This window comes from Python bivittatus, unplaced genomic scaffold, assembly GCF_059951505.1.
Source record: "Python bivittatus isolate LINGU-HERP-01145 unplaced genomic scaffold, Pbiv_v1 ctg000210_np1212, whole genome shotgun sequence".
Lineage (NCBI taxonomy): Eukaryota > Metazoa > Chordata > Lepidosauria > Squamata > Pythonidae > Python > Python bivittatus.
Window position 1 is genome coordinate 7,442,318 of NW_028277053.1, and position 16,015 is coordinate 7,458,332.

Sequence of the window (16,015 nt, forward strand, 5' to 3'; positions counted from 1 at the left end):
TTTGCCCCCAACCTGGCCAGTCTTTAAGGAGGTCTTGGTTCTCCCCTGAGGCACTGGACCAGGACAGTATATATGAGCCATTGTAATTGTAACTGTAGGTGCAGTGCATTTTATTTATTAATTTATTTAGCAAATTTTATAAATTTTATATTTTTCTTTTGCGTTGTAATGTTTATAACTCTTGTTGTTTGCCTAGAGTCCCTTGGCAAGTAGGTGGCCATATCAATCAAATAAACAAACAAACAAAAATCAGCAACCCCCTCCCCCAGCAAAAAACAGGATGGAACGAGGAACAAGAAAAGAAGGGGAAATTGCACTGAGAAAGGAAAAAGAAAGAATGACCAAAGAGTTAAAATTCAACAGCAAGAAGGCCCTCTCAAGCCACAATTGTTCTTCAAAAGTGTCCAAGCTTTTCTTTTTCTGCTATTATTTGTACCTTCTGCTCATTCCTTTTCTGTTCTCTCAGTGAATGTAAAACTTGCTTCCCCTTTCCCAGGTAATAATTAGATAATTATTTGATGGTATTGCATGACTAAGTTGTATGTTCTCTCTTAGATTCCAGCAGATGCAGGTGATTCTTGGGAAGCTACCTTCGTAAAGGACATCATGCATTTCATCTGTCTTGTGTATCACAGATACCCTCAGGATTCCCTTTGGTTCAGTTCTGACTTCCTCCAAGCATTGGCCTTGGCTCTCTTCCCCTCTGGGTTAGCCCAGGTAGGAAATGCTACTTTTCTACTCTGCTAGGTTGATTCAGCAAGCAACCAGTGCCATATAAATATGAATAGTTATGTTGATGATTCTTGGGAAAGGCTCTCAGGCAGAGAGCTCCTCAGCATCTCTTGGATCTGGTATATTAACCTGTGGCAAAAGAAACAGAACAGATAATATTACTGAACAATTGGAAGGCTATTTCATGAGGCTTCCTTTGGCGCTTAACATTCACAATTGGGTGCTAGGAGGTATTTATTAAATTTATCCCCACCCATCTCCCCCAAATGGGGGACTCTGGGCAACTCACAACTCATTAAATAAACAAACAAACAAACAAACAAACAAATAAATAAATATACAATTACATAAAATCTAAATCCTGTATAAGACAATTACTAAAAAAGAAAGAGTCCAAGAGGCCGATGGTTCAGAGCAGCAAACGCCAGGCCTCTAAGGGGCTAACCACCCCCACACTTGATGTCTTCCCTCCCCACCCCAGGCCAGATGGCAGAGCCAGGTCTTCAAATCCTTCCGGAAGGCCAGGAGTGAAGGGGCCAATCTCACCTCTGGGGGCAAGATATTCCAAAGGGTGGGGGCTAGATTAACTCTTTTATAGCATTTGCAGGAACATTTCCAGGGTTGTGGGCAAGGGGGAAAGCTGCAGTGTAAGATGTCTTTATAATTTGCATGTGTAGTGTACTCAGTATACCACATTGTTTACACTACTTTGATCCTTTTGTCTTTTGTTAGCTTTGAAAGATGGTAGTCTAATGAGTGCCATATGAAGCTCTACAAATGTAGTCTTCTAGGTCTGAACTGAAGCACCCATGTTGCTTCCCTCACTCTGCTTTGAAACTGTCACACTATGGGAGAAGGCTGGGAGGAGCTTTGTTTGGCGAATGCAGCAAGAGAAGGCCAAGAGAAGCTTTCTTCTGCAGTCCTGGCCAAAGGGTCTTCCAGTTGAGTGGCTCCAGCACAATTTTGGGGAATTCCAGAGCACATGCCAGGGAGGACAGCTAAGAGACTTCTCGTGCATTGGGGGGGTCTCCAGTCCTGAGCAGGTACAGCACAAACAGTGAGCAATCCTGCTGGTGCACTAGAATGGCAACCCTGAAGATTTTTTGGTCTGTAGCCACTCAGCCCAAAACTTCCTAGGCTATGACACAAATGGAGGGGAATTCTTTCACATTGCTCACCTTCTGATCACAGCTGAGTAATCGAAGGACACCAGCAATGCATGAAAGATCCTTCACGCCTCTTGGCTCTCCAGCCCTTCTCCAAAAGATAGATACTAGAAACCATTTCAGCCAAAACTGGTGGACAAGGCTAAGAGGGACGTTTTCCTGCAAAACTGGCCTGAAGCAGTTCAAGGTGACTGGTTCAAGGTGAATTGGATGATACCTTTGCTTAGGCAAAATGAATCCAATTGCCTGAATTGCTTTGCCAAAGCACATCTCTCTCACTTCATAACAGCCTAAGACAAATCTTAAGGATGTATTGGACATTTTTGGCAACAACTCCTTTGTCACAAAGCTGATAATTTCACATGATTGGTCAGGAAAAGGACATGTTTCAAAAAAGGAAGATGAGAAACTATCTTAAAACAAGTCAGACCACTGCTCTCTCTGGCTTAATATTGCCTACACCTGCTGGTGGCACCTCCTCAGGGTTTTGAGACTGGATCGTTCTCAGCCACACAGAAAGGCCTTGGGCATGCAAAGCAGAGACTCTACCACAGAGCTAGAGCTCTTCCTACAGTTGCATAGGGAGTTGCAGGGAAATCTGCGGGGAGTGTCTTTTGCAGCAGGGAAAGGATACTTGGATGGAATGTGCAGCTTAGTTTGCACAAATTATTGATCAACTATTTTTTTCATCAGCTAATAGAGCACACCTCAATTTGTCTGGCTCAAAATTATCTAGTGAATGTCCATGCCCAAAGGTGGATTTAAACCTAGTTCTAACCTTAACTGATACATCACACTGGCTCTCTTGCTTGAATTTTATTTTGCACCAGGGCTCTTGTAACATGCTTCTTGAACTGCTGACATTTACTAAGATAAAGGCTTGAAGTATCTAATAACAGATTAGTCATGAAGTCATTAGTCATTAGCCAGTTTGGTGTCATGGCGAAGGTGCTGACCTAGAACCTAGGAGACTGTGAGTGCTAGTCCTGCCTTAGACGTGAAACCTAGCTGGGTGACTTTGGGCCAGTCCATCTCAGCCCAGCTCACCTCACAAGGCTGTTGTGGGGAAAATAGGAGGAAGAAGGAATATTAGGTATGTTCACTGCCTTGAGTTATTTATAAAAATAATAAAGGTGGGATTTAGGAGGCAAGGAAGACAGCAGCATCCAAATACCACCAAAGGATAAGACAGGTCTTGAAGAGCCAGTTCAGTGGGAAAAACAGGATCCATGCCATCAACATGTATGCCCTGCCAGTCATCAGACACCCTGCCGGTATAGTGAGCTGGCCAAAGGAGGACATGGAGGCTCCCAATGTGAAGACCTGGAAGCTCCTCACAATGTACGGAGGTTTCCACCCCAAGTCACCCAGAGACTGTACACCAGCTGGAAAGAGAGCAGGTGGGGTCTGGTGGGCATCAAAGCCACTGTCCTGGATGAAACCCAGAGCATCCAGGAGTACATCATAAGATGGCACCCAAAGATGAGCTGTTGAGAGAATGCCGGAGACAGCAGCAGACATGGGAGGAAGTTCAAGTGGAGGAAGTGCCATGGCAAGACAAGACCCTGCATGGGATGTACCATTGACAGATAGCTAAGATGGCTGACATTGAGAAATCCTACCAGTGGCTGGAAAGGGTTGGACTAAAAGACAGCACTGAGGCACTGATCATAGTGGCACAAGAACAGGCACTAAGCACCAGATCCACAGAAGCAGGGGTCTACCACACTAGACAGGACCCAAGATGCAGACTCTACAGAGAGCCCTCAGAGACAGTCCAACATATAGTGTCAGGGTGTAAGATGCAGTCAGGAACAGCATACACTGAACAACACAACCAAGTAGCTGGCATTGTGTACAGGAATATCTGCACAGTGTATGGGCTAGACCCTCCCAGGTCCAGATGGGAGATTCCACACAAGGTTGTGGAGAAAACAGGGCTAAGATCCTGTGGGACTTCCAGATACAGATGGACAGGCAGGTACTGGCCAATCAACCAGATATCATAGTAGTAGACAAGGACCAGAAGACAGCGGTGGTGATAGATGTAGCAGTGGCAAGTGACAGCAACATCAGGAAGAAGGAGCATGAGAAGCTGGGGAAGTACCAGGCCCTGAAGGAGGGACTAGAGAGGATGTGGAAAGTAAAGACCAAAGTGGTTCCAGTGGTGGTAGGAGCACTCGGGGCTGTGACTCCTAAGATGGGAGAGTGACTCCAGCAGATTCCAGGAACAACATCAGAGCTCTCTGCCAGAAGAGTGCAGTGCTCGGAATAGATAAGGTACTATGCAGAACCCTCAAACTCCCAGGCCTCTGGTAGAGGCCCCGAAATTGAGGAAGACACATACCACCCATAAGGGTGAGAGGGAATTTTTTTTTTAATGGTGATTGAGCAGACTGGGAGTCAGTATCAAGACAGACACAATCTTGAGAAACTGGAATACTAGATTTTGTATTTATTTTTTATTGGATAAACCGAAGATTGAGACAATATTATTACTCCTACGGCTGAAATCGTCAAGGTTTGACATTCAAGGACGATATTCAAATCCTATTAGATGATTAGATGATAGAAAACAAATTGATGCATAATCCCAATTGAATTGAGGTCCTCAGTCAGTCAAAAGACAGATTAAGGAACTGCTAATTGTCTTGAGCATCAGTTTGAAGGAAAAGGCAAACTATAAATCTAATCAATAAATGATTCCTTCTTTCAACTGTGTAATGCCACTTGGTCTAACTCTGCATCTAAGCCTAGGCTCTACTTTTTAGGCAACACATAAAAGACCTAGATTTTTTCATTAGGATTATTTCCAATATATGTGTGATGGAATGGACTTATGAAGGCCAGGCTCAGGGAGATAAGCGTGTTCTTAGTTCACCAGAGGAGCATGGGAAGTTCAAGAGGATGAGGCTGGCACCTCCCTGAGGAATTCACGGTGTTGTGGCTGGCTGGCTTGGGAGCTAGGTTTCAGTCTGGGGAGAATTTCTGCCTAGAGGTTGTAGCTAATAAACACAGCAGAACTGAATTTGCATTGTCTCTTGGAGTTCTTTGGGCTAAACCTGTCGGGTTTAAGAGACAAAAGTGAAGATGAATTCTGTGACTTGAAAAAGTTGTGGCATGTTTGTTTTCTTGCTGAAAATGACCAGGCATATACTTGCAGCAGGTGCCTGAAGAAAACAGCACTGGGGCTGGAGCAGTGATTGGCACTGCAGTTTATGTGAGAGGACTGTGATACATTAGATACGAAGGAGGCATCGTAAGAGGAATTGATAGGGGAAGCAACTTGCAGAACTTTCAAAGAGATAGGAAGTTGAATGGTGCTTCCCCACTTGCATCTAACCATAGCATAATCATGCCTTGGCAACATCTCTGTTGTGTCCCCATGATGATGTTTAATCTCATCTGCAGCCCATGAGTGAGATAGCTTTAAGTAATCTGTACCTCCATCCATATGGATATAGTGTTTTCTCCCTTAAGCCAGCGATGTCCAACGAGTGCCTCACAGTCTATAAAAGTATGTTAGCCTTGTCACTTACTACCTAGGAAGGAAGTCAGCTGAAAGCAGTGACTGGAAACAGATAAAAGACAGAGGATAGGGATCAACAGTGGGTATAGCAAAGTTCATGCTGGTCTATTTTTCTGCCAATTCATGGATGGGTGATAGCATCTCAGCTCAGCAGTACAAAAAGCCCTGTAGTGATAGGGGACTTTAATTCCCACAACATCTGTTGGGAGACAAACTCTGCAAAGCATGGTTCTTCCAGGAAATGAATTCTCTTGCTGACAGCTTTCTCTTTCAGAGAGTGAAGGGAGGCACAAGAGGGTCAACTCTCATTGACTTGATACAAATCAATAGGGATGACTTAGTTGAGGAAGTGGAATAACAGAAACTAGAAGCAAAAGTATGTTGCTTCCTTTAGTAGCAGGAATTTCAGATACGATATGTCAGTAGAGCACAGTGAGAGTTACAGAAGCTAAGACTGTTTTTTACTCACTAATGGGAGAGCAGAAACCATTGAAAACAGTGTTCCCATTTTCCCTCTAGTCAGGAGTTTAAGCAAGTTGGTTACACAGAGCAGAGTTAGAGAGGGTAAAGCAGCTGAGTTCTGTTCTTCCTGCCTGCCACACTTGCTGGCTCAGGGAGAAAAGTTGCCCACACATCCAAGAGATTTGCTACTCTTGCTCTACAAACTTCCTTATTTTAAACCCCAGTGCGGAAGGTGCAATATAGCTAGACTAAAAACAACTGTGTCCAGAAATTGTGGTCAAAATGTATAAGAGAAGGGGGTTCTTGGAATAGTGGTCTGTAGCTGCAATGTAAAAAGTGCAAAGCCACCTCAGAAACCAAATTATTATTTTATTTTTCAATATGATGCAGGGATGGGAGGACAAAAAAGGAGTATGTCATTGATGGTGGCCACTACTCAATAAGTACTCCATTACCCTTGCAATTGCTCTCTACACAGCAATCCAACTATGGAAACATTAACAGAGTGATATGCTGGGAGATCATAATGTGCTGTTTGAGCTTGGAAAAACACTTTTGAGTGAGTCCAAAATGCTAGTTGGGGAAAGGGCATCTGGATTTTCCTGCAAAGGATGAGCTCATTTTGAGAGTGTGGCTGTGGAATACTCATGTTGTCAAAATCCATCTTCGCATCTTTTCCCACCAGAGATAGTTTCAAAGGGCTTTTAATTTATAACATCCTTTATTTCTGCCACTGCTCATTTTTAGTATGCAATTTCTTCTAACATCACAGCTGCTGGTTTATTACATTTTAGCAATCTGTCTTATTTGTGGTTTTATGTTATTCAGTTGATATTCCAGTTGTTGATATATTTTCACCAACCTTTCCTATGGGGGATAAAAAATCATTGTGGAAATACAACCAAACATGCTGGTCACACACTGTGACTGCTTATGTTTTTCTTTTTTTTTCTTTTTTTTTTCAGGATGGGAGTGAGAATGGGTCATGTCCCCACAGCATGGCTGTTGCCTCTTCCTGGGAAAAGAATTCTGGCCTTTGTGATTCTTTGTTTCAGCATCCAGCTAGGAAACAAGTTTGGGATTTGATGCAACTTCTCCTGAGAGGAATAATGCTACTTGACTGGAGGGACAAAAAGTGGCATCCATTGGAGTTCATTCTTGAGGTCTCATCCATTTGTCTATTCCACAAGTTATGGGATGAGACAGAGGGAGGGAAGAAGAAGGGTTGAAGACCTTGAATGGAAGCTCCAGGATTATTCTACACTTGCTACTAACACATTCTGTTCCTTGTTACTTGCATTGTTACTTAGAGTGTTTAAGCAGAAGAGTTTTATAAAGCAGAGGACAAGAAAACTGGTGCTTTAACCTACTTTTTGCTGTATTTTCCCTCCATTCCAGAGTTTTTGCAAGATGGTTCAAGAGATTAAGTTCCTTAGGGATTTTATGATATAGAATCTTCGATCTCTCTATGTCATACAATGGTTTCTACAGTGAACTATAGAATATTAGGACCACTGCCAACCTTTTATGAGGAAAAGGCCTGGTTCTGGAAAATGCAATTGGAGAGTTGTCTTTTTCTTGTACAACATTTTCTGAAAATGTTTTCGCTCTAATGTAGCCTCCCTAAGAACAGGAGTATTTGCTAATAATGCTAACCAATAGTGTTCTCTGCAGACTTGATCGATTATATATTATTGCTACACAGGCTTCTCCAGAGAATGTTGCTATTGAGCAAAAGATGTGCTTCCAGACAGAGATATTGCTTTCCATTATAGATATTGTCTACAACCTTGATCAAAATTACAGGGAAGCCTCCAGTTTAACAGGTGAGTGTCACTTGCAGTTAAGCCATCTTTCTACCTGAATCTACTACACAAATGTGCAGAATGTAATGGCCCTCTGGATATTGCTGAACTACAGTTCCCAGCATTCTTTGCAAACAGCTATGCTAAGTGTTGAAAGTTGCAATTTAGCCTCATTTGGATGGCCATATGTTCTAACATAAATATCTCAGTGGCAAACAACAGGAATACAAACCAGCTTGATGCTGGAAGTCTTGCAAAGAATGAAGTATTTGATTAACCTTAAACTAATTCAGCAAGGCACTTCAAATGCAGGAAAAACAAGGATCCTAAGAAATGACAGGCAGGTCAATCTGACATCAATACCTGGAAAGATTCTACAACAGATTATAAAGAGATTGATCTGTAAGCTCCAGATGTCAACATGATCAATCAATCAAATCTGTATTATGGTCAAAGTTCAGGATAGATGTCAACATGGATTTGGTTAGAACAAGTCTTGCCAAACTAACCTTATCTCATGCTTTATCTGTTACCTTCCTTAATAGATTGTAGAAATGCTTATAGATATATATTAATTTCAGGAAAACATTTGATAATACCCCATGCCATTCTGATTAGCAAGTTGTATAACTGAGTTGAAAATCATACTCAGAGAATGCTCATCAGTGGTCTCTCACCACACTGGAGAGGGGTATCGAGTAAGGAGCCACAGGGTCCAGTCCTGACCCTTTACTCTTCAGTAGTGTTATCGATGACTTGGATGAAGTTGTAGGGAATGCTTATCAAATTTGTAGAATACCCAAAATTAGTGGAATACCAGTACTGTAGAAGACAGAAATACATTTCAAAACAATTTGAAAGTTTAGAGAACTGTGTCAAAGAAACAAAATAAAATTTAACAGAGATAAGTGTAAAGTTAGTTACCTAAGAAACAGAAATCAAATCCAGATACAGGTAGTCTTTGCTTACCAACTGCCTCGTTCAGCAACCATTCGAAATTACAACAGTGCTGAAAAAATAACTTTACAACCAATGCCTGCATTTACAACCTTCGCAGCATCCCTCAGTCACATGGTTGCCATTATAGTCAGTAAGCATTGTCCTGTGTCTGACCATTCTTTTTCTTTTTTTTTCCCCTTGCAGAGCAGAGAGATTGGAAAGGAAGGGATTACAAGAGAGAAAGCAGGCACACCGTGGGGAATACACATTGAAAGGAGCACACTTGGGGCTGGGAGACGCAAGCATGCTACACCAACAGCCCAGCATATTCCCCATTGTATGCCTGCTTAATCCCTTCCTCTCCAATCTCTCCACTCTGCAAGAGAGGAAGAAAAAGACAGGTCAGACACAGGTGAGATTGCCTACAGAAATTGCTTGGTTTTTTTTCTCCCCGCCCCCTCCCCAAAGTAGAGAGATTGGAGAGGAAGGGATTACAAGAGAGTAAGCAGGCACACAATGGGGAATACACTGGGCTGTTTGTGTAGCATGCTTGCAGCTGCCAGCAGCACTGCATTGCTTTGGATGTGTGTTCCCCACTGTGTTCTTAACCAATTGTGTCTGATAAAGTACAGTGGACCTTAGACCAAAAAAAAAAAAAACATTCAAAACTTGCTTAGTTGTAAATAAAACAATGAAGTAACTTCTTAATCTAAACATTATTTGTAGAAATGACAGTTTCTGCACTTAAGGCATACATTTTCCTAGTTGCTTAGACGGCTTGATGGCCATGTTTAAGGACCAGTATTTACCTGTAGCTATGTTCATTTGTGAATTCACATTCCCTATTCTCTTCAAACCAAGTTTGATGTTTGCCCACTGGTTCTGGGCCCATCATCTTTAGAAGCGAGGGGAATGGCAGGATTTCCAGCTACAAAGGGAATCCAGTTCCCCCACCCCAAATAATTGGTCCTAGTAGAAGAGAAGAGAAAACCTTGTTAAATATGTCAGTGTAATGTTGAACTATATACCAAAGTTGGGCGGGGGGGGGGGCGGAGAAGGGCATGGCTAAAAGAATCCCACTGAGAAATTGGAAATGTGATATTATTCCACATGTCAAGTAATGGTTGTTGGAAATTTATGATCTATCTGTTTTGGAAAGGCAGCATTTTTCTAATCAAAGGATGCAGCAATGTGTATTACTGTGGCAGAGATGTTGTGATATTTTAGGCCAATATTTTGTACTGATTATATTATGGTAGTATATTCATTAGTAAACTATACTATTGATAAGTATAAAATATAAGGTAGATTTTTTCCCCTTTTTTTCTTTCTTAGTTTGTATTTTTAATTTGTTTGGGGTGGTTTCTTTTCTACTTTTTAAAAAAAAATAAGCTGAAAGATTTTTTGTTAATTGAGTATGTATACAATTTAGAAAAATAAAAATTAAAACAAATGCAGGAACACTAACAGAACAAATACTATTGGTGGTCCCCAAATTCTAATAGGAGAAAACATTAAAGAACAACCAGTCCTTAAAATTGGCTATCCAACAATCTGGGATTCATCCAGAAGATAAATTGGATTATTTTTTTCCAAGAGATTCCATTGTTTTAGATTGCATTTCAGAATTGAAACCTTCTCTTCTGCCTTACAGGAAATGGTGATATCAGAAATGTTTTGGCATCTGCCAGACCTTTATTTATAGTAAATGTTTGCTATTTTACCCAGAAGCTGGTAAGCAAACTTTATGAAGGAATGTTTGTCACAGAACCAAAGAAGACTATACTTTTCATTACAGAGCAAGTGCAACTGGTAAGGGCTTCTTTATTCCCCTGAAGTGCTATTCTTAGACATTTTTAGATCACAACAAACGTATGAAGTGATGCCATTGTAAGTTTATTAGGGATGGTTTCTACCCCAGGTACCCTACTTCTATGAGAATAAATAATTCTCCTAAATTCTCCCTATCATGGATTTAATTTCCATTTTGAGGGGATTGACAGCTTAAATGCTCACATTTGTTCAAGCTTGTTGGAGAAGGAAAGTGGTTGGATTACAGAAACTTTTGCACAAGGTAAATGGGGATTTAACAGTCATTATTGGGTATGCATTTCAGTGCACATTTTTATATGCAACAGATTGAAAACAATAGAGCAGAAAGAAAAATCTTCATTTGCATTTGCATTTGGCTGAACATCTGCAAGCACAGCCAAAAACACATTCCATGAAAAGCAGAAGAGTGGATAGACAGCATTCCTGCCTTTGCAGCACTTCGTTGCAAATCTGAATGCATAATTGCTTATAAATGTCTTAAATCAGGAATGTTTCTGGAGGTATCAAAAAATATTGTGCAAAGCTTCAAATGGGTACTTTGATTCAATGACCCTTCAGTTGAATTGCCCCACTGAAATAGATTTGAGAATCATAATGGAGACTCTTCAGCGCACAGAATTGTATCAGCTTTAAAACAGTTGAGTAGCTGGCCCAGAAGTGAGCTTTTTTGGCGGCAAGGGCAGCGTTGCTCTTGAGTCAAACCTTATTTCTGTATTTCTCATGATTTGCTAGGGATTGCCATATGAACATTTGGGTCTTATCCCCAAATACAGTGCATTCTGATCCTCTCAATTTTGTTTTAATAGGTAACAGGAAAGATTTTTCTCCATAAAGAATCAGTTATGAACAACTTGTACAACTGTTTAAACCACAGTATCTTGTATTATTTATCTAATTCCTTTTCTGACTGGCAAAGTCTTCTTAAAGTTCTACAAACCCTTCAGATGCAATGGGATATCATCTTTGCAGTGAACAACTCTAGCCTGGATTTCATTACGTGCTTTTTGTATTGCCTATTACAGCTGAGATCTATGAGGTATGACAGTGTTTTCTTATTCTGGCAGAACTGTAGGCAAGAGATATTTGCAGAAACTTTTTTCAAAGACAATATGTTTCCTCAGTGGCATGCATTTTGACAGTATTCATTGAATTACTCCAGTGTGGTCAATGTAGGTTTGATCTTCAGGAGACTCCAGGAACTAAGTTAGTCTAGGACACAGGAACAAAGATCCTCGATGTTCATCCGGATTATAGTGACTACAGTGATGTTCAGTTTATTTCTAGCCATGTTTCAAAGTGATGCTGCTCACCTTTAAAGCTCTAGCTGCCAGCTTATCTATTATTTAAGATCTGGGGAACGGACTTTTTGGTGCTCCTACAGTGATGTGATTAGTTGGGAGGTACATCAAGATAGTGCCTCTTGTCGTGTGGAACTGTGGAGTCCTTGGCATGGGAGAGTAAACTTTCCTCCTCTTCCCATTGCCTTCTGTCATCTGCTAAACATCCTTCTTTAAAAAAATGAAGGGTATTTTTCATATTTCTGCTTTGAATTATTTTATCTTTTACCTGTGTTCTGCAGCATTATACTCTAATGTAAGGCATTTATTTATTTATATTTCTGTAATTCTAGATTACCATGAGCCTTGTGCTGCAGTGGAAAAGCATATACATATTTTTGATAAGTACATGACTGTTATTCACTCTAAAAGTAGGATATAAGAGTGTCAGAGAAGCTACGCTTCAGCCAGAAGCCTTTCCAGATCAGCTCCGAGCTGTTGCTGTGATTGAATATAGAGTCAGTGTTAAGTATGTTGATATCAAAATTATACCTAAACTTCAAGGAGATGAGCCCTCCCCAGCTCTGAAAACATAAATACTGCACAATTCCTATACATTTAATGACCCAACCAAACAAAATGGCTCTCTAACCTTGTTGATACAAAGCCAAAACATTTCTTTATTTCTGTTCTCTGCTAGACTCAAATGCCTGTGTATGTCAACTATGGCAAGAAATAGATTGTGGACTAGTGATATTTTTGTATAACACTGTTTGCATAGAAAAGGGAGAGTCTTCCTCTCTCTTTCCAATGTATAGTAAGAGGATGTTCCAAAGATCTCTGCATGTATAATATAAGAAAGAGCTTCTCTGCTGCAAAGCACTATATGTGGTGTCATTTTTGCCATTGATCAGTCATATGAGAAGACAAAAGCTGAGCCTCCTCCCTGCCATGGCTCAGCTCATGTAAATGAATTGGACAAGAAAGAATCAGCTACAGAATTCAGAAATCATAATAGCGTCAAAGATAACAAATCAGCTCTGGCCAGAATATTGCTCAATACTAGGAGGAGGTTTGAAAAGGATCCTTGTTTACATAAAGAACAGTTGAGCCAGTTTGCAATCCAATTTCTGTCTGACCTAGAACTGGAAGAAGTTGGAATTTCATCCCAGGAATGGACCCAGATACATGTTAACAACCAGAGGTGAAAGCTAAAGGTTCAGGAACAAAAGGGGAAAAATCAGACTTCCCTAAACAGAAGAAGCTTGGAATGGAGGGGGAGGCACAAGAAGCTTTTATAAATATTCATATACTAAAATGACTGCTGAAATTCAGCCATCGTAAATGTTCTCTCTCAGATGCTTTTTTATCCGGCTATCCAGACTACTCATCATTTATACAGATGGTTTACTAACCTGTATCTCTTTATCCATGTTCTCCCTCTCTGCTACTTGCTTGTAAAATTTAGTAATTTTGTTTAGCCTTGGACAGGACAACTTGAATTGTAACCACGCTTTCTTTAGGAAAGAGGCAAAATTTGCTTTACTACCAACCACAGTGGATGCCCAGCAGGTACAACTAAATAAGCCAATTGCTACCATGCTTCTGCTCCTCAATGCTATAAATGCTCTGTTCTGAAAACTGTGATGGTTCATCACCATGTACTTACATGGAACCCAGCCTTAAGACTTTCCAAAATTGTTATCAATAGCTATAGTTGTTAGAAGCCATCTGGTAGATTTTCTCACAATTTTTAAAATTCCTTTTAATAGTAATTATTATAATATTGCTGGTCTTTTTCTTGTGTTTGGTCTTGGGCTGTAAATAAAATTTGATTGATTGATTGATTGATACATTTTCAGTTGCAGCCCTTATGTGTTACTCATGAATGAGAGAGAGAAGAATGGAGGAAGGCTTTTTGTATGTGGACAGGGATTTCAGTAAATCTGTGATTATTCATCAAGATGACATTGTGTGTCACCCTACTTACTGTAGGAACACAAGTGACACATTTCTTGACCCCAGTTGTCTCTTGCTTTATCCTGGCTTTGATCCTTGGATTGTTTATTATGCGAGTTTGCCATTTGCTTGCAAAGCTTCAATAACTATATTTAATCTTAGGCAGAACAGTCCTATCGGGAGATTGTGTCCTGTGGCATCAGCTCCAAAAGGAAAGTCCAAGAGATGCAACAATAAAGATAGAAATATAAGGACTTTGCTAGCTAGACAGAAGGCAATTCCACATTCAAGAAAGTCCCATACTCTTTTTGTTTAGATCTGGAAAGGTTCCTTAGCTTAGAGATTATGGCTTCAAGCCATTACTGGTAGAACAACAGCACCATTTCTGACTTAAAGAACAGGAAATAGAATGGGAATAAAGAGGCAATTCTCTTAATAGACAGAAAAAATGGAATCCATAAAGATTCTGTATTGCCACTAGGGGTGTGGAGACATCTACTTCTTTTACCTTGAAATGCTACGTTTGGCCAAAGTAAATCCCCAAATAGCAGTATTGCAGCAATATGTGGCATTCACTGCCATTTGTTGTCCTTGGTTATTAGAGTTCTTAAAAATAAGCACATATTTAAGAAAATTCTTTAAAAATAAATATGTTAGGATTAAGTTGCATTAAATAATCCATAGTCCAACTTCTTTCTTCTCTCATAGTGGTTTTAATGAATCTGCTTATATTTTAATCAGACATTTGTTTACTTTCTGGGTTACAGCTATCATGAACATGGTGAGGGGAAATGGATGCCAGCTTCTGGTTGCCCTATTTTTCTTGGCCCAAGAAAAGAGGAAGAGAGGATGGATGACCTTTTTGCTCTGAAGGATGGTAAACATGACATGATTGGTGGAAAATTGGGGGTGGGGTGGGGTGAAATAGGGGCTGGTAAAGAAAAGAAAGAGACAAGGCTATTGTAGATGTCCTGCTTTGCTTCGAAGAGCTGAATATACTTCCAAGAGCCAAGCATAGACAGAACTAGCCCACCAGCTGGCATGGAAAGGATAGTAAGTATTTCATCTGAATCTTTTAGACTAAAAGATATATGTAGTGCTGAATTTGATGGCTTCCAAGCAACGGAGTCTTGAAGTTGTATCCAGGGCCGACCATATTGATTATGACTTTTGTACTAGGGAACTAAATTCAAAACTCACATACTGTACACCCTTTAAAAATTTGTTTGCATTTTGTAATCTTGATATAGAAACATTTTCACACAAATTGTTTGTAATTTATTGCATGATAATGAAAAAAAAAAGAATGCTATATGAGATACATGGGGAGATATGTGTCATTTATTATTTTAAACATGTCTGTTCTGATTTCTATACACATTCTGTACAGGCAGTAGCAAAAACTGGAGTACTGCTAGTGATTTTGCTGTAATGATAGAAGTGTCCTGCTGGAATGAATGCACTGAGTGCAAATATCTAGCCCAGAACTCCCATAATGTAAGATGGCATCAGTGTGTATTTGTGGAGGTGAGGTGGGATGGAGATTAACCAGGGTGCTTACTTTGCTACAGTATCAGAAAAGCCTGTTTTTGAATGTCAGCAAAGCTACTAATCAGAATTACCTTGGCAGAGCCCTGAATCTAGAAGTGATATAGAGCCCTTTTCTTGATGTAAACCTTTCACACCAAAATGTCTTTGCATTTTATTTATTTCTAGTTCAGCAAGAGATTCAGAAGGCAGTTGAAGAAATTTGGCTCTGGCTTCTTTCTAGGAGAAGAAAGGATTTAGAGGATGCACGTAAAATCTCTTTATTTAAAGAGAAAGGAGATGGAGATGAGACAATGAAGATGTCTGATGTAAATCCTCTTTTGGAAGAGATCATGAAAAAGACTTGGCAGTGCTTTCTAGGTCTCTATTCTTAAATTATACAAAGTATTTAATAGAAGTAGTTTCACTGTATGGCTGTTGGCCATTTTGGGGATGGGTCTGTCTGGGAGCTATTAATCGTGATACACGCTACCAAATGAGCAGCTGACATGTTCCATCATGATCTAAGCTTCTTAAACAGTCTGATTCATTTCGTAGACTATAACCATTGATGACAGATGGTATTCAGCTATTTACATGCTTTCTCATGACAGAAGTGTTCAGAAAAACCATATAGCTGGATGTAACGGAGGACTTGCTACATAGGAGAAAGGTTCTTATAAATTGCCATGTATAGGTGTCCAGTTCAGAGGAAAACGCAGTTGGTAGCCACTGCCTGTTTTACAAGCTTTCCCCTAGGCCTCACCTGCCCTCAGATAGACCAAT

General features: G+C 40.3%; 1 protein-coding gene across 1 annotated transcript in view; it reads left to right on the top strand.

Moving 5' to 3' along the window:
* Positions 1 to 16,015, top strand: part of WDFY4 (WDFY family member 4) — a 191,028-nt gene that overhangs the window by 69,572 nt on the left and 105,441 nt on the right. The window contains exons 31-37 of the mRNA XM_088139404.1: positions 556 to 717; positions 6,855 to 7,052; positions 7,595 to 7,715; positions 10,288 to 10,445; positions 11,273 to 11,502; positions 14,470 to 14,579; positions 15,419 to 15,610. Of these exons, the coding sequence (XP_087995530.1) occupies positions 556 to 717; positions 6,855 to 7,052; positions 7,595 to 7,715; positions 10,288 to 10,445; positions 11,273 to 11,502; positions 14,470 to 14,579; positions 15,419 to 15,610 (1,171 nt within the window). The remainder of the gene's footprint in view (positions 1 to 555; positions 718 to 6,854; positions 7,053 to 7,594; positions 7,716 to 10,287; positions 10,446 to 11,272; positions 11,503 to 14,469; positions 14,580 to 15,418; positions 15,611 to 16,015) is intronic.